General features: G+C 36.8%; 2 protein-coding genes across 2 annotated transcripts in view; one reads left to right on the top strand and one right to left on the bottom strand.

Moving 5' to 3' along the window:
- The window catches only part of LOC135221658 (DNA polymerase delta subunit 2-like), a 76,645-nt gene extending 67,904 nt beyond the window's left edge, over window positions 1–8,741 (top strand). The window contains 3 exon segments of the mRNA XM_064259356.1: window positions 5,333–5,525; window positions 6,801–6,902; window positions 8,269–8,741. Coding sequence (XP_064115426.1) covers window positions 5,333–5,525; window positions 6,801–6,902; window positions 8,269–8,432 — 459 coding nt within the window. The 3' untranslated portion in view covers window positions 8,433–8,741.
- A 191-nt stretch (window positions 8,742–8,932) lies between these two features.
- LOC135221657 (conserved oligomeric Golgi complex subunit 4-like) overlaps window positions 8,933–19,977 on the bottom strand; it is a 304,771-nt gene continuing 293,726 nt past the window's right edge. The window contains exons 16-17 of the mRNA XM_064259355.1: window positions 9,530–9,600; window positions 8,933–9,167 (exon numbers count right to left, since the gene is read on the bottom strand). Coding sequence (XP_064115425.1) covers window positions 9,125–9,167; window positions 9,530–9,600 — 114 coding nt within the window. The 3' untranslated portion in view covers window positions 8,933–9,124. The remainder of the gene's footprint in view (window positions 9,168–9,529; window positions 9,601–19,977) is intronic.

The raw sequence follows: 19,977 nt of genomic DNA, 5'->3' as shown, positions 1-19,977 counted from the left end.
GAGGTACATGATAAATTGAATATATATATTCATTTTTATTTGTTAGTCAAATATTTCCCATGTTTATTGTACAGATAGGTAAATTTAATTTTTACTGTTTCTTCATTAATTTACATTGCTTTCTACTAAAATAATTATGCTGAAGTTTTTACTCACCCCTAGATAACAATAAGGCTTCATCTTACTTAAGGTGTAAGTGTTTGTGTATGTAAATATGTAGTATATATAAAAAGGTAACAATTAGTTGCTAAAAGATGCTGAGGAGTTTTGGGACGGTTTGGCATGTATTTCTGTTTGAAATTATTTTAAATTGTTTTACAATGATAATTTATTGTATATTGTTTGTTAGAACTATCATATTAGGCAATGAACTGTTGAAAAAGGCAGTTATAAGCATTTGCAGTAGTTTAAGAGGGTACAGGGTATAAATATACCTGGACTTTATGCCAAAAATACACTCGCGTATATATACAACAAAATATCGGAGTTTCTTTTATAGCGGGGTACGTTCGGACGCTTAAATCCATTATTTCAGTGAGCTAATGTACTTAAAACCTCTCTAAAAACTTAGAACTTCCAATTTTGATAGTTAAAACACACAAAAAAAATGCTTATACCCTAGTATTGTAATAGTTTTATGACAAAAAGTGCGTTTAGTCACAAAAATGATATAAAAACACAGTAATTTGTGAATATTTCTCAGTGAAGAATACCGCGAATAGGCGAACTTTCCATGAATAATGGGTATATACAGTCCACAGAAAAATTTGCAAATAGGCAAGTCCACAAATTGTGAGTCTGCGAATACTGTGGGTCGACTGTATAGTGAAGTGTGCAGTGGAGGAGGTGGCTATTTATCCCTCGATTTTCCTAGACAAAGGTCCCTGTCATACTCCCCTAAACTTGGGAGGAGACATACTGGAAGTCCAAGGGAGGTCGGGGGGTTTACACACTGGTAGTCGACCCCTCAGTCGAGCCTGTTGCCGGTCCCAGGTATCAACAGACAGCCAATGGAAAGGCGCCTTACTGGATGTGTGGTGGAGGAGGTGGCTATCCCGGCCCTTGTTTTTCCTAAACCCAGCCCCTGGAAGGAGGCATGCTGTCAGTCCATGGGAGTCCAAAGGGGCTTTACCCCCAGGTAGCTGCCCCTCAGGCGAGCCTGCTGTCTGCAGGTGTTGACGGACAGCCATTGGAAAGCCGTCCGTAGAGGTGTGCTTTTTTTTTTTCATGATACTCCAGTGTAGACAAAGCACCGATGGAATTTTTTCTAGGTCTAGGCCATTGAAGAGGCACTTTCAGATGAGATTCACTCTTCTCCACTCCCCTGTTAACCCTTTAATGCCGATTGGACGTATTTAATGTCGACAAAAATTATCTGTCGGGTGCCGAACCGATGTAAGAAACGTCAACGAAAATTTTTTTTTTTTTAAATTCGCGGAAAAATAGTTATAGGCCTACTAGGCAAAAACTTTTGAATCACACGCCTTGGGGGATGCTGGGAGTTCACGGATCAAGCTGTTGTTTTGTTTACAATCGTTACCCAGGCACGCATGCGCAATTTCTTCTCGCACTAAAAAGCATCAGCGACACATCTCGGAAATTATTTCGTCACTTTGACATAACTTTTGCACCATTTTATATTAGCCGTTACATAGAGTTTTATATATGAAAATGTGCACAATTTCATGTAGAATACAACAAAAAACAACTCATGGTTGTAGCTTTTATCAGTTTTGAAATATTTTCATATAAATAAGTGCCAAAATTTCAGCCTTCAGTCAACTTTGACCGAAAAGGTTGAAAAATGCAATTGTAAGCTAAAACTCTTATATTTTAGTAATACTCAATCATTTACCTTCATTTGACAACAAATTGGAAGTCTCTAGCACAATATTTCAATTTATGGTGAATTTATGAAAAAACTTTTTCCTTACGTCCACGCACTAACTCTTCCGAAAAAATCAGACATTTTTTCGCCCTATTGTCGTAATGTTTCCACCATTTTAGATTAGTCGTTACATAAATTTCTATATATGAAAATGTGTGCAATTTTATGTAGAATACAACCAAAAACAACCCATGGTTGTAGCTTTTATCAGTTTTGAAATATTTTCATATAAATCACAATAAGTGCCAAAATATCAACCTTTGGTCAACTTTGACTCGACCGAAATGCTTACATTCAAGTAATATTCAATCATTTACCTTCATTTTGCAACAAATTAGAAGTCTCTAGCACAATATTTTGATTTATGGTGAATTTATGAAAAAAAAAATTTCCTTATGTCTGCGCACTAACTCTTCCGAAAAAAATCATAAATTTTTTTTCGTCCGATTGTCGTAATGTTTGCACCATTTTAAATTAGCCGTTACATAAAGTTTTATATGTGAAAATGTGCGAAATTTCATGTAGAATACAACCAAAAACAACTCATGGTTGTAGGTTTTATCAGTTTTGAAATATTTTCATATAAATAACAATAAGTGCCAAAATTTCAACCTTTGGTCAACTTTGACTACCGAAATGGTTGAAAAACTCAATTGTAAGCTAAAACTCTTATATTCTACTAATATTCAATCATTACCTTCATTTTGCAACAAATTGGAAGTCTCTAGCACAATATTTCGATTTATGGTGAATTTATGAAAAAAACTTTTTCCTTACGTCTGCGCAGTAACTCTTCCAAAAAAAATAATACATTTTTTCGTCCGATTGTCGTAATGTTTGCACCATTTTAAATTAGCCGTTACATAAAGTTTTATATATACAAATGTGTGCAATTTTATGTAGAATACAACCAAAAAAAACCCATGGTTGTAGCTTTTATCAGTTTTAAAATATTTTCATATAAATAATGATAAGTGCCAAAATTTCAACCTTCGGTCAACTTTGACTCGACCGAAATGGTAAAAAAATGCAATTGTAAGTAATATTCAATCATTTACTTTTATTTTGCAACAAATTGGAAGTCTCTAACACAATATTTTGATTTATGGTGAATTTATGAAATAAACTTTTTCCTTACGTCCGCGTGGTAACTCTTCCGAAAAAATCAAGTTTTTTGTCCGATTGTCGTAATGTTTGCACCATTTTAAATTAGCTGTTACATAAAGTTTTATATATGAAAATGTGCGCAATTTTATGTAGAATACAACTAAAAACAACACATGGTTGTATCTTTTATCAGTTTTAAAATTTTTACATATAAATAACGATAAATAGAAAAAATTCGTCCTTTGGTCAAATTTAACTGGACCAGAATGGTCGAAAACTGCAATTGTAAGCTACAACACTTACAGTCTAGTAATAGTCAATCAATTATATATATATTATATATATATATATATCTATCTATCTATCTATCTATCTATCTATCTATATCTATATATCTATCTATCTATATCTATATATCTATATATCTATATCTCTATATCTCTATATCTATATATCTATATATCTATATATATATATATAATAGTATATATATATATATATATATATATATATATATATATATAATATAAGTTAACTCTTTAGCTTTAACCGTTTTGCTCACAGCGCGATTTGTATACAATTATATATGGAATTTTTTTTTTTGTGCTGTCATATATCCCAATATTTATATATGATAATGATATTTTTTTTCATTTCTGATGGTTGCATACTAAACTTCAGGCAATGACAAAAAATGAACTCTTAATCTTGAAAACTAAGCGTGCTGTGATTTTTTGAAAAACATTTTTTCTGCTTCAGCGCTCACTCGCGAACGCCGTCGGCATACGGGAGACGATTTTTAAAATACCGCTTCGGCGTTTAAGGGTTAACTGGATATCAGCGCCAAAATCTGGTTATTGGCAATTTTCGCTTATCGTAAAGCCGTCGGAATGGAACCCCCACTGATAACCAGTAGCTGCCTGTACTTAATATAGTCTGCAATTTTCTCTGCATCATATCTACAAACTTTTCTGATAAGATTATTGAAAATCACATCCACAAATGTTAATTTTCAGTGATTCCAGAAGTGTTTAGAAACTGAAAACTTACTACAGGCAGTCCCCGGGTTACGACGGGGGTTCCGTTCTTGAGACGCGTCGTAAGCTGGAACATCGTAAAAAATCCTAAGAAAACCTTACCTTTAATGCTTTGGATGCATTGAAAACTATGTAAACTGCATTCTTATTGCATTTGTCATAAAAAACCTTCAAATATTGATTATTTTGCATTTTTGGTGTCATATTTCATCTGCCAGATGAGCGTTGTAGGCGTCGTAACCCTGGAAATAATGTCTGATGAATATAATTGAGAAGCTCCTTAACCTCGGAACGTCGTAAGCCGAACCTGTCGTTACCCGGGGACTGCCTGTATACTGTAAAGGTTTCTTGTAGCAGTTAAAATACTCCTTCCATAAGTTACATGAAGTTGCTGTAAATGTTTAATGTTGCTGGATCCATGCTCATGTAGGAATTAAAGAAAGTAAAGATGCATATGAAGCAGCCAAGCCTGCAAGAAGTATGATAAGATTAAACCTACAAATCCCCCTAAGTGGTTATGACGTCACTGAAATTGCCAGTTTGTGGAGCAATGAAGTGACAAAGCAGATTAAAGCCACAGTAGGGTTATGACAGTCTTATTACAAAAGAAATAAATATAAGGTTATTTTAAATAAATGGCTCTTTTATAGCTATGTGCCTATTGTAAAATTACAAGATAGTGTAAAGCAACAGTAACAGTAAAATATTTTGTCTGATTGCCCAAATTCTTAATGGCAGAAATTGACAACTAATGGACACAAATCCCTTAAAGAATTTTGACAGTCTTAATGTTTAAAGTATGTATATTACTTTAGAAATTTTAATCTATTAGACAAATCCAATGAAGCTGTTTCTTATGCAAGAAAAAACCTTCTGAGCCAGTCCTATTTGAGCTAAGATGTTTAGCTCAGTAAAATGTTAGTTTTTTTTTTCCAGACTACTGTTTAATTATCAAGGCACAGCAAAGTTTTTACCCCTTGGCTATTAGAGCGTCATTTTCAGATAAAGTGTTCTGCATATCACGAGTAAAGCTCTTCCACACGAGGGGCAAAGACACGATGGGCACTCTTATTTGCCTGTAATTCTCTCGCTTTTCAACAGTGTTACCAGATCAAACAGTCCAAGGGAGGCAGTAGTCACAGGCAGGCAAACATGACTTGGACCACACTTGTGATCGCCATCCACTCACAAAATTGGTAAAAGTGTCTGCCCACCATGCAATTGCCCCTTGTGTGGAAGGGGCTTTACTCATGATATGCAGAACACTATTTGAAAGACTGTTTTTTTTTCTTTCTCCAAGGCATCTGTATACACCACCATGCAAAGTGTTTCAAACCCTTATGAACTTGAAATTGGAGGTCGATTGCTGATTGGAATGTCAGGGCAAAATGTGAAAGATGTATGTCGCTGCTCTGTTCTGGAAGATCCCTTGGAAGTCATGGAGAGTCTTTGCAAGTGGGGACACCTTGCTCCAACTGCTCCAGACACACTTTGTAAGTATTGTATTTTTTTAAAACCACCTTTCAGGATTTTTCATCTATCTTGCAATTGCTGTTATGGATGTTTTGCCAAGCATCCCTAACACCATAGTTCCATTTTATGTGAAGCTACTTTTAACGTCAAACTTTCTGCAACCTTGGTTTTACTTGAAAAATGTACTACATATTGTTGATTGTAATAATTTTATTGTGAAATTGAAGTTAAACTTGAGTTTCATTCATACTAATATGAAAATTAATATCATATGTTTTGGGTAGCTTCTGTAACTGATTTTCCCAATCTGTTAAGGTGTCAGTTTTCTCATTACTTTTCCCCATGGAATAATGAATCCTTGCACCCTTCCCCCTTATCTTTTCTCTTTCCTTTTCGTCTTGGTTTTGAATTGACAAGAAAGTTCGACCATTTAAATGTTTAATGTTTATATACAATTATTTTTCCTTTCAGTTTTCTTCATTGTTTTTCTCTGATGCACTGATAAGAGAGAAGTCTTGAATAGACAAGAAAAGGAAGATGTACAAAGCTAAAAAAGATAAAAAATAAATTTGAAAAAAGTTATGGGTATAAGAAGTAAATACTTAAGATAGAAATAAATGACGTTGGAGGAATTGTAAGCATTAAAATATTAGAATACTGTACATGTTTGGTAAATCCCACATTGGGAAGAATATATATTACCTTCCTATGTGTAGTACGAGATATAAAAATACCATTTGAGAATACATTGAATATCTTTTAAGCAATATCTAAACGTAGGCTTATTACAGCTTTCTGCTGACAATCTGAGAATTGTAAATACTTTCTTGACATGCTTTAAAACTGACCACAAGGACCTGGGAAGTTGTTTACCATGGTTGACGGTTAAAAGGTTAATTGAAGTTGATTAGCCTCCAGATTAAAAGGAGCACAGTGTTTTACCAGTTGCAGTAGCCTTAGACTTGTAGGTGTATCACCAAATAATCCATAATGAACCATTTTTCTGGAGGTCACAAAATAGTTTCTAATTACTTTAATGTTTTATGTCGAAGAACTTTGTAAAATAAAATGTTTAGAGAAAATTATATGAATACGTAAATAACCGCTTTAAAAAAAAAAATTTAACTTAAATTTTTGATGCGTGATAAGTGTAGGGAATATATAATAGTTTCTGTATGTTTTCAGCAATTCTTGAACTGCACCATTGTCGAGTTTAGTTGTTGCAGGGAAGGATGCTTGTTCCATCTCGGTATTATTGTGAGAAGGTTATTACAACTTCATTTCTACATTTTCAGCATCATATCCCTATGTTGGTGATGAGCCATTTGTTATTACTTCATGTCCTGATCTGATGTTTGTAGGAAATCAAGAATCATTTGCTGTTCGAACTATAAAAGGTATGCATGTTTTCCCTATTCCTTACTTTAGTTATTGGGTTTTTTAACTTTAGATTTAAGCACAAAAGTCTCATTGGTAGTCATAATGCCTGAAAATATTAGAATAAATTTTATATGAATAAATTTTATATGTGGATACTATAATGGAGGCTAAATAGAGACATTTAACCTGAAGCAAATTTTTAATAAAAAAAACTTTAAAACTGTATTCCACAGGGCAGATGTAAGGGTAAATATAACTTTCAGATGAATATTCAACACCTTGACATACTATTTTATCTGTGATTAAACTTTCACAGGCATAAAATACTTTTTTTTTTTTCTAAAAATTAAGACACACCAGTAGGCTAATGTTAAGATTCTTAACCAAGATGCAATGGGAGGACCATATTATGATGAGGATTGGTCAGGAAACATGGGTATTGATGAATACCTCAACTTGATAGGAGTTTAGGCTGACAGTACATAGAGAAAAGGGGGCAATACCAATGTCACATATAAACCCATAAAGAGAAAAGCAGATAAAAAAGATTATGTTAATTATATGTTTGTCAAGATTGTAGGATTTATCTAGCAGTTGTTAACTGCTAACAACTGCTAAACATAAACACTGAAACTGGGAATATAAAATTTTATTTTAATGCAAAATTGAAAATGCTACAATGCACAAAACAGATTTTGTTACCTTTGCTTGTTTTGGTTTTCCTCAAGAATATCTGTTATGATCTGTAGTGATTGGTTGCCTTTCATACGTTTCCTCTCCATATTGTAGGTTCTTTTCAGGATTTCAAAACTTAAATGAACTTGAGAGATATTTTATATTTATTGTGCTTTAGATGATCTAATTAATAAATGAAGGTTGAGGATCATATCAAGGTGGCGAGACAGGCATTGGAGGTGGTAAAACAGTTCCGAATCTATTGCTTTGTTATAAAAATTGTAAAAGCTTATGAAGTCCTTGAGCTTTGCCAGCTTCTTTTGATTTTAGACCACTCTATACAACATGCCACAAAGATTTTTATAAATTAGCTAATGAAATATAATACTTTTATTTAATTTGTTTATTTGAAAGTTTTTGGGATCTCTTACATGTAAAGGAACGTTAATGATTTAGGGGTTAATGTCCTATAGTTTTGAGTGTCTAACCATGATAAAGTTAGTTTATTGACAGGAAAAATTTATCTTTAAGTCTTAAATTCTGGAAAAGTTCCTGTTGTAATAAAAGGAAGATCTTGGTAAAACATTCATGTACTATAGTGTAAATTATCACTATGAGCATATATTTAGTGTTTCTGTTCTGTGTTTGAAGTCTTCAATTTAAAAATATTATTGTATTGAATAGTAATGCAGAAATCTTATATTGCAGGGACAGCTGATCATGATGTAACTTTAGTAAGTGTTCCAAGATTTAATGGAACTGGCACCTGTGTATTAGTGAATCTTAAGACCTTGGATTGCCGCCCATTTTGCATTTCCATAGATGACATAGATGTAAGCTGCAGTAAATCAAGCCCAGATGTTGAAAAGTGACAAATCGGAACTTGTTGGGTAATGATCAAAAGTTAGCTCTGTTCAAATTTCAGTAGATCTTTGCACCAGTGTTTTGAGGTTGTTGAAAATTTTCATAAGTTTTCCTAATACTTTGAAAGTTTTTAGACATTTTTGCACCAGTTTTTCCTGTCTTTAAAATTCCTCATTAGATTATCGAAACAGAAAGGTGAAATATTTTCTAATTGTTAAAAAAAAATTTCTAGTTTAAGTTTTTGTCAATGTTAACTTTACATTTTAAGGTACTGTATTATCGACCAATTTTTATAGCAATATATTTTCATTATAAAAGTTCACTTTTTCATGAACCTTATGAATAGTGTTAATTTACTATAGATCTGAATTTCATCACACAAAGCAGAAATGTAATAAGAATGAATTATTTTTTGGAAAATTAGCACATTATTGGCATCTTCAAAATGGCACATGTAGAAAACCTAAGATGGCCTAAACAATAAAATAAGGTAAGTAAATGAAACATATTTACATGTAAATATTTACAGTAAATATATATATATTTGCCTTCAGAAGATACAAAAAGCTTTAAAGAATATTTGTCAAAACACTTCAGACAATTAAAATAGGAATGTTATGTAAACAGATAAATATGCAGGGCATCTAAGTAGCAACAAAGAAAGCAAATATTACAAAAAAAAAAAAAAAAATTTTGTCTCTTACAGCTTGAGCTTCTTTATCTCATCTGCTTTGAAATCCACTCTGAAATTAAAAGATACACATTACTGAAAGTAAATTTTTATTGCATTCAGTATGAGTTGACACATTACTGAAAGATTTTTCCATCAAAAAGTGTTTTCTTATAGCATTCAGTATGAGTTGGAATTGTTAACAAGTTCACATTTATATTGCCCAGAAATTCTCCAGTGGTTCCTTGCTATCAACAGCATCTACAGTCAGTGTTATACAAAAAAAAATATGCAGAGTTACTCTTCAGCAATGTTACTACTGTTTCTGTGCATATGTTACACAAAACCAGCAATAAAGGAAGGGACTTATTTCTGAATAATGGTTGGAGAATAAAATAACTTTACTTGTGAACTTGAATTAGTTTGAAGACTCACCTAAGCTGTAAAACTTTTCGCATTTCAGAGGGTGTTAATCTCCAGGTTGTTGTGCTGGAATACTCTGAAACCTAAAAAATAAACACATTAGAAATGCAGTATGGTAACACTGCAACGTACAATGAACAGTAAGGGTGCGTTCACACGGTCGAACAACGTCCGACGGACAAACATTGTTACCAATTAACAATTGCTTACCAGAGTTTGCCTTGTGAGCAGAGTAAGAACAGTGATATGAAGTTTTTATTGTAAAACTAATATTGTAATACCTACCTGAACACCTGAATAAGCCCTGGTCACTTACCAGCCCGAACCATCATTTATTAAAAATTTACCAAATCTTTGGTTAAAATAAACGATCAGTGTTGCCAGTCTCCTGGCAAACACCCTCGTTACCTAGTTACCAGCCCACCGCTGATAGCCCTGCCTCACGGGCCGGTCACACCTGCCCTCTCACGTCAATCATAACTCAATAACTCTGTATGAGAGGGGAGGAGGGTGGGAATCATTCAGGTGTTCAGGTAGGTATTACAATATTAGTTTTACAATAAAAACTTCATATTGCAATACACCCCCTGAACACCTGAATAAGCCCGATTAACAACATTAATTTGGAGGTGGGGAATCAAATCTACTCGGCCCTCCACTGTACCATTGTCAGTCAATATAATTGAGTACGCGAGTCAGTCTCAAGTTCATTTGTCACTCGTCCAAACTAATCTCCCATGTGTGGCCTTCTAGGCCTCCCATATGTGGAGGGAAAAACTCCCTGCACCTCTACCCTAAGGTCAAAACTCATTGAGTGCGGGAGGGATACAAACCTGTTTCCTCTCAGCTGGCTATGTGCCTCACCTGAGTAGAGGAAAAACTGAAGACCTCCCATGTGGCTCTCGGCCTCTCATGTATGGAGGGAATCTGAAGACCTCCCATGTGGCTCTCGGCCTCTCATGTATGGAGGGAATCTGAAGACCTCCCATGTGGCTCTCGGCCTCTCATGTATGGAGGGAAACTGAAGACCTCCCATGTGGCCTTAGGCCTCTCATGTACGGAGGAGACAACCATGTCCATCGGTGTGTCTGCGACGGTGTCGTCGATCGTAGTGATGTCCTCTCTTGTAGTGTTGTACCTGCCTGTCTGTACTCTGCCTGGTTGGCACTTGGAAGAATACCCTCAGATAGACCCAGACATGTTCTTTCCTATCTGTCCTAATACTTAAAATCCTCTCGTGATATATCATATCATGAATACCTTATACATATTCCTAATATTCGCTCCCTACTCTAATACTAACTCAGACAGCAAGATTGTTGGGTTTAAAAATAGAATTTAGGCCAAAGGCCGAGTATTGGGACCTATGAGGTCAGTCAGCGCTGAAGGGAAATTGACAAAGTTTGAAAAAGTGTGACAGGAAGAAAAACCTCTGTTGCACAATGAGTCCAGTGTTAGGAGAGCGTGGAAAATAGGATGAGAGAATATGAAATCAGAAAAATAAGAGAGAGAGAGAGAAAGAGAGAAATACAATCGTCTAAGATAAAGAGAGAATATAAAATCAGGGAAGTGAGAGAGAGAGAGAGAGAGAGAGAGAGAGAGAGAGAGAGAGAGAGAGAGAGAGAGAAATTACAATCGTCTAACATCTCCACCTCCGTAAATTGCACCCTCTTCTAAGTTAAAAGGGTATTATCTTAACGATAATATACTCGTATAACTCCGTACAGCTATGAACAACCGAACGAGAACTTGTTGTTAATGCGATCGACTCCTATAACAACATCACTTTATTGTATTGATCAGCGTATGACAGTAATCGAATCCGATAGCAACATCCGTTATTGTATTCATCTGCGTGCGACGGTAATTACTGTATTCATGTTATAAATGCAGCTGAAGCTAATAAGGCAAAATTACGTGCATCAGCAACCTGGACAGAAGTCCCGAGCTTTTGCATGAATTCAAACGCAGCCGTGGTAAAAGAAACTAATAGCATGAAAGAGTTCATTACTGTTTTTTTTTTTTTTTTTTTTTTTTTTTTTTTTTTTTACACAGACAAAGGATTAATAAAGTATATAAAGTGTAAGGTTCGTAATACCTATGAAAACGTGTGAAAAACGAACGTAATCCTAAATTTAACGCCATCTAACCCGATGGAAAAACTAGCTTCCAATGAGACGTATCAGTCAAATTTTGGACTTAAATTACATCGTAAAACGAACAGTATGACTTCGTTCCATAAGTTAAGTATCCAGATATTCATTAATATGCTAACTAGGGACAAAAACATTAGCCGAGACCAAGTGATATGGTTGAATCTGGAGCCAAGGAAAAAAACAAAAACAAAAACAGACTAGCCGGCAACCTTGTCTGTCTAAGCCACACCTCCTTACCATAGTGCTGTTTGACGACAAGCTAGTGTAATTGTAATTTAATTGAAAAGTAATAAAATAATATTTAAAGGTAATTAAATTAACTTTATTAGGCCTAATATTAATTTCAGTTGTCATTGTAATTTGATAATACGACTGGTAATAATTTGTAACTGTAATTGACATAAGCGCAATGTAATTACTGACGGCAATAGTCGGTTAAACGTATGAAGACGTCATACATACGAATTCCGTATATCTGCCATCTGATTATATGCCCCAAGATAGATACCTCATTGACTATGTTAAATGTCAACATAGTTGAACACACGTCTCCTTCAAGACGTTTGTACAAACTTGGCATAAGTGAGAGTGTTACGTTAGTCATTTTAGGCAATCAGGAGAGAATGAGATGGATACGGCGACGCAAACCCGTATTCGTCATCCGCTGATTCCAGCGTGAATGACTGCCGAGTTAAGTGTTTATACTACGCTAATATGATGATACATATAATACAATTATAATGCTTTAGTCGGACAGAATCCGATCTTCATTCTGTTCGATTACATTCATATTAATTATCCTCCGATCGGATTCTCGTTCATTTGCAATTACACCTGTACTGAATTATCAGAAGTCAGAATGCCTTGAGCCTACAGCGTTAGCCAATATAAAAATAACTATCGATATATTGTACTGCGAATACTTTAGGCTAGGCTACTGAATATGCATACAATATATCATCGTGAACACTAGGCTAACTGTAGTTAATTTTATTCGATTTCTCTCCATACTGAATATCGTAAGTCAATATGCATTGAACGGAGAATTTGTTGATATTAACAATTATCGTATCGTATAAGTAGAGGAAAGTAACCTTAAAGACGAAGGAGCATATCTGAAAGGCCAACCATGGCCTAAAAGCTTCTGATGCAAGGAACTCGAAGCAGGAAAAAGCCTAAAGATGCTCTAAGGACACTGTGCCTCTATAAACTACTACTTTTAATAGGAAACCGACCCGAAGAAGCCTGCACTTCTCTTTCTAAACTAAACACTATGTAGCCTATTATCACCTGCCAACAAGAAAGGAAAATACTTTAGACCTAGTATTTGTGAACGAGATGAATTATGTTAAAGAAATAATAGTTTATAATGCGAGTATTTCAGACCATAATGTCATAGAATTAACAGTTCATTCCAAAGCAAGTGAAAATAGAGATAAGCAAGAAATGAAAAAGTGGGAAGGATATGGAAAATACAACTTCTACAGTAAAAATATAAAATGGTCAGAAATTAATGAAGAATTAAACAAAGATTGGGATAACATTTTCGTAAGTGATGACATAAGGGTAAATACGGAGATATTATATAAAATATTGGAGAAAATAGTGGAAAAATATATACCGAAGAAGAAAAGTAAACATCATTCATGCATACCAAGAGACAGAAGGATCTTGTTCCAGAAAATCAGAAAGTGGAAAAAAGGTCTTGCAAAAGAAAAAAATGCATGGAAAGTTATAGAACTAAAAAGTAAGATAGAAAATGCAGAACAAAAGATTATACAATCAAAAGAAAATGAAAAACGGGACTTGGAAGAAAAAACCCTATTAAATATCAAGCAAAACCCCAAACTATTATACTCATATGCGAAGAAGATGAATAAAAGAAGAATAGATAGGCCCTCTGAGAATTGAAGGGAGATTAACGAATGAAAAAAAGGAAATTTGCAACATACTGGCAGAACGATATAAGAGAGAATTCACCCCTAGAATAGATAATGAAGATAATGATATAGAAGTAAGGGAAGAAAATAGTGAATATTTAGCTGACATAGAAATTAATGAAGCTGATATTGTGCAGGCAATTAATGAAATTAAAAATGGAGCTGCTGCAGGGCCGGATGGAGTCCCTGCTATTTTGTTAAAGAAAGTAGTTCATTCTATCGCAAAGCCACTTGCAATATTATTAAGAAAGTGTAGATACAGGCAAGATTTATGATGAGCACAAATTAGCATATATCACCCCTACTTTCAAAAGTGGATCAAGACTAGAGGCAAGTAATTATAGGCCTGTGAGTCTAACATCACATATTATGAAAGTGTATGAAAGGGTAATGAAGAAAATATTATGAAACATTTAATAAAAAATAATTTGTTTAATATAGGACAACACGGTTTCGTACCCGGAAAAAGTACACAAACCCAACTGTTAGTCCACCGTGAGAACATATTCAAAAATATGAAAGCGGAAATGAAACAGATGTGGTTTATCTAGACTTTGCAAAAGCCTTTGACAAAGTAGACCATAATATATTAGCAAAGAAAATTAGAAAACACAATATCGTAGATAAAGTGGAGAAATGGTTAAAAGAATTTTTACACAACAGAAAACAGATAGTTATTGCAAACGATGAGAAATCGGATGAAACCAAGGTAATATCCGGTGTGCCACAAGGTACGGTGCTAGCTGCAATATTGTTTGTTATTATGATTGAAGACATAGACAGTAATGTTAAGGATTCGGTAGTGAGTAGTTTCGCTGATGACACAAGAATAAGTAGAGAAATTACTTGTGATGAAGATAGGAACGCTCTACAAAGAGACCTTAACAAAGTATATGATTGGGCAGAGGTAAATAGGATGGTATTTAACTCTGATAAATTTGAATCAATAAATTATGGAGACAGAGAAGGAAAGCTATATGCATATAGGGGACCTAATAATGAGACAATCACAAATAAGGAAGCAGTTAAAGACCTTGGTGTGATGATGAATAGGAACATGTTATGCAATGATCAAATAGCAATTCTGTTGGCAAAATGTAAAGCAAAAATGGGAATGTTGTTACGGCACTTCAAAACAAGAAAAGCTGAACACATGATTATGCTTTATAAAACATATGTTCGTAGTCCACTTGAATATTGCAATATGATATGGTACCCACACTATCAAAAGGATATTGCACAAATAGAGAGTGTACAAAGGTCCTTTACAGCTAGAATAGAAGAAGTTAAGGACCTAGACTACTGGGAAAGACTACAATCCTTAAAATTATATAGTCTAGAAAGGAGAAGAGAACGCTACATGATAATTCAGGCATGGAAACAGATAGAAGGAATAACAGAAAATATCATGGAACTAAAAATATCAGAAAGAGCAAGCAGAGGTAGATTAATAGTGCCCAAAACTATACCAGGAAAAATAAGGAAAGCACACAGGACATTAATCCACTACGCACCAGCATCGATAATGCAGCGTCTATTCAATGCGTTGCCAGCTCATCTGAGGAATATATCAGGAGTGAGCGTAGATGTGTTTAAGAATAAGCTCGACAAATATCTAAACTGCATCCCAGACCATCCAAGATTGGAAGATGCAAAATATACCGGAAGATGTACTAGCAACTCTCTGGTAGACATTAGAGGCGCCTCACACTGAGGGACCTGGGGCAACCCGAACGAACTGTAAGGTAAGGTAAGGTAAGGTCGTCTATATCTGACCTAAGTTTTTATCATCCTGAGAACTTACACATCGAGGGAAGGGGAATCTCCTGCCAACACTGCCTGCTCCGCGCCAGGGGGGACGGCGGATCCTGCCCTGTGGGCTTGCGGATCCCCATAACCCCCAGCACCGGTTAGGGCTGGTTCTGGAACAGGCAGGGGAGCTGAAAAGAACGATTAGTAATTTTAGTATCCCTATTGCTCGATCTATCCTCACTTAATCTTGACATAAAATCGGTAACAGAGATGTCATACTCGATGTCAGCCTACTCTCAAGTCTCTTAAAGAGAACTGTCTCTAAGTCTTTATCTTGATCTACGTTAGTCTCTTCCTGCCTACACTTACTTCTTAATACAAGACCTTTCCTACGTTTGAGATATCCTACGTTTGAGATACCCTAACATCTGGTCCAAAGACCACTCCTGACATTCCAAACATCTGGTCTTTACATTATATTGAACAGGCCTACAATTTACGCATAAGGAATGACTATCGTGTCATAGGGTATCATCCTTTTCTTTGCATTGTTGGCAAAGACGATACGTTTGTTGAACTTCCGCTCGTCGTTTTCTGTGATGTCGTGGCCGAGAATGCAGTAGCCGTTGTCGTAGCTTGTGTTGTTTCTTCCTTTGCAGAATCAATGTCTGATGACAAGGTATTAAGAGCAATCCAACAGTAATCCAAAGGGATGAGTAATTCGTCACCAAAATCAATCAAATCAAAGGTGCAAATGAAGGCCGGGCAAGACCAAAAAGGAGTATGCTGTGGATACATCTGTACTCCACCGCGAACGATAAGTGATTGACGTGAGAGGGCAGGTGACCGGCCCGTGAGGCAGGGCTATCAGCGGTGGGCTGGTAACTAGGTAACGAGGGTGTTTGCCAGGAGACTGGCAACACTGATCGTTTATTTTAACCAAAGATTTGGTAAATTTTTAATAAATGATGGTTCGGGCTGGTAAGTGACCAGGGCTTATTCAGGTGTTCAGGGGGTGTATTGCAATATACAACTTTAACTGGTACCACAGTTTGTTGCCAGATCTACTTCCCTCGTTTCAATGCTTTTGACGTCATCCTGCTTCGCCTTTGATATGGCAACAATGTTTGTCCGTCGGGCATTGTTCGACCGTGTGAACGCACCTCAAGTAATCACAGTGATTTAAAACTGGTAGCAAATAATACAAATGAACATTATATAGCTGTTTCAACAGCATTTAATATATATAGAATCTTCACAATTCTTGTTATCTTTTCCTCATCAGCATGTAGCTGGTATATCAGGTTTCCTAAGGACATATAAAGATTTCGGTTGTCTCGGATTTATTTCCTCTAACATGTCGACAGTGCACAGGCAGTCATCTATGAAAGTATAAAAGTAAGTGAATCAAGATATGTGATTTACAGGTACGTATATATAGCAGGTAGGGCAAATACAATCAGTGGGTAGGTTAGTAGGCAAGGATTTTAATTGGTTGTAGGTTGGTGACGACATCTGTCCCTGAGGCATTGAGATCTCCCATGTCCATCTGGGGTTGTTGGCTTGGGATGGGTGTTGGTTGGGGTACCCACCACCAAGGTGGTAGGTATTATAGGCCGTACAGGCAACATGTAATCGGCTTCTAGCACTCTCTTTCTCTCCCTCATTACTTGTGTGTGGTGTCAGTTGGTTTCTTATATTTCTTATGATGGCAGGGAGAAATCCCCTTTCTTGAAGGTGGCAGAAAAGATGCTTAGAGTCTGGTAGTGGTCATCATGACATATGGGGGGGGGGGGGGGGGGGGGGGGGGGGGGGGGGGGGGGGGGGGGGGGGGGGGGGGTGGGGGGGGGGGGGGGGGGGGGCATCCTTTCACCAGCCATGCAGTCTGGTAGTGGTCATCATGACATATGGGGGGGGGGGGGGGCATCCTTCCACCAGGCATGTAAATTCACAAATTACACTTTCTTATCAACATTTCTGGGAGTGCTGGGTTGTTTTTAAGCAGCAGCTGGCTGGTTTTCATGGTTTTGCAATAAATTATGAGGCTAATTTTATCCCCTTCTGCAGTGGGGGAGACATTTTCCTTTATTAATTTCCTGATAGTTTTCAACTTCTTATGGAGTCTCGGATTTAACGTTCGAGCATATAATTTGTGAAGTTGTTGTTGATAAGGATTTTTGTGGACCTTTCAATCTCTCTCGTGGTTTCTCTCCACGTGGAGGTGTGAGTGAGGGTGTAACGGACGAAGGTATCTACCACGGATCTTTTATACCTGTCTGGGCACTCACTGGACACATTAAGGCATAAACCCAAGTTTGTGGGTTTTTTATAAACCATGTTGGTATAGCCCTTGCGAGTCTGCTGTACCCAAACGTCCAAGAAGGGTAGGGTACCATCAATGTTTTGTTCACACATGAAGCAGAGGACAAAATTCTTCAAAAGTCCTAGAAGTTTCAAGATCCTCTTCTTTGTCAACTCTTGTGAAAGTGTCGTCTATGTAATGATGGCATTGAGGTGGGCAGGGGATCTTATTGAAAACCCTTTCTTCGACAACACTCGTGTAAAAATTGGCAAATAAGACCCCTAATGAGGATCCCATTACCACACCGTCAATCTGGCAATAAAGATGTCCTATGTGGGTGGTGAATGGGGCCTTTGTGGCGTATATTTAGGAAGGGCTTTTAGGGCTTCTTTGGAGATGTTCAAAGCATGTGTCCTTGCATCTATATACTCTATTGAGGGATGTGCTCAGTCGTCTTGTCGACTGGAATGTTCGTGAAGAGGCTCTCGACGTAAAGAGAGGCGATATACCTGTAGACGGAGAGTCTCAAAGTTCATGTAAAAAGTCGGTAGACAACTGCAAATAACACCTGTCAGGAATATATGGCTGCCATGAGGCGTTCATTGAGTGTCTTCACGATGTTGTAAGTTAGAGTTGGTATTTGACTTACAATTGGGTGTACAAGATTACCAAGCTTGTGGGTTTGTACGGTGCCATAAAAATACCCTGGATTAAAGTCACCCTGAACAAGGGGAAGCTTGGCGGCATTCCTTTTGGCATGGAATCTCTTGACCGTCCTGTTAATGTCTTATCGGATGTCTTCGATGGGGTTCTTGTTGAATTTTCTAAATTTGGATTGGTCAGCCAGTATTTGGTCCAGTTTCTCGTAATATTCAGAGGTCTGGATAAGCACTAGGGCAGCAGCTTAATCTGCTTTTCTTATTGTGAATTCTTGGTTTTCCCTCAAGTTTTTGGGTGTTTCTTTCAATTCTCAGTTGAGGATAGAACTTCTGTATGGGGCAACTCAGTTAGTAAGGGCTTCTGCTAACAGTATGGACTGGAGGAAATCGCTCAACCTGACCCTACCTTAGTGTGCGGTGTTGAGCCCAAGATTAAGAATGAATTCAACCTCATTGAATATAAACCGATACCTGACGTGATAAAAAAGCCTAACCCACACACTAAGCGCCTGGAGGTTGAAGTCCTCCCTGACTATCCAGTCCCTTAAGGATGAGTAGAGTCAAGTAGAGCAATTCCCTCCAGCCCATACTGGTGCCCTATACAAAAGCTCTATCCCCACCAAGGAATTGAAAGAAGAGCAGACAAACCTGTTACCCTAGTGCTTATCCAGACCTCTGAATATTATGAGAAACTGAACCAAATACTGGCTGACCAATCCAAATTCAGAAAAATCAACAAGAACCCCATCGAAGACATCCGATGAGATGTTAATAGGACGGTTGAGATAATCCATGCAAAAGAAATGTCCCCAGGCTTCCCCTTGCCTTCCCCTTGCTCAGGATGATTTTATTTTAATCCAGGGTATATTTACAGCAGTGTAAAAACCCACAAGCCTGGTAATCTAATATGCCCGATTGTAAGTCAAATACCAACTCCAACTTACAACATCGTGAAGACACTCGATGAATGCCTCATGCCAGCCATATTCCTGACAGGTGTTGTTTGCAGTCATCTACTGACTTTTTACATTAACTTTGAGACTCCGTCTACAGGTATCATCACCTCTCTTGATGTTGAGAGCCTCTTCATGAACATTCCAGTCGACAAGACAATTTAGCACATCCTCGATAGAGTACATAGATGTGAGGACACATGCTTTGAACATCCCCAAAGAAGCCCTAAAAGCCCTTCTTGAAATTTGCACCAAGAAGGTGCCATTCACCATCCTCAGAGGACATCTTTATTACCAGATTGACGACATAGCAATGGGATCCCTATTAGGGGTTCTATTTGCCAATTTCTAAACGAGTGTTGTTAAAGAAAGGGGTTTCAATAAGATCCCCTGCCCCCGCAATACCATCGTTACATAGACAACACCTTCATAAGAGTCTACAAAGAAGAGGATCTTGCAACTTTCAAGGACTTGTGAAACGGAGGACAGAACATTCTTCAAATGTGAATGCAGTGTTGATGGTGCCCTACCCTTCTTGGACGTTTGGGTACAGCAGACTCCTAGGGGTTATACCACCATGGTTTATATTAAAAAAAAACATGAACCTGGGTTTATGCTTAAACGCCGAGCCACTATTTACCAAAGTGTCTCTCGTATGCCGGCGGCGTTAGCACCGAAGCGGAAAAAAGTTTTTTTTT

This window comes from Macrobrachium nipponense, chromosome 3 (assembly GCF_015104395.2).
Source record: "Macrobrachium nipponense isolate FS-2020 chromosome 3, ASM1510439v2, whole genome shotgun sequence".
Classification (NCBI taxonomy): Eukaryota; Metazoa; Arthropoda; class Malacostraca; order Decapoda; family Palaemonidae; genus Macrobrachium; species Macrobrachium nipponense.
This window is presented reverse-complemented; position numbering and strand designations above follow the sequence as displayed.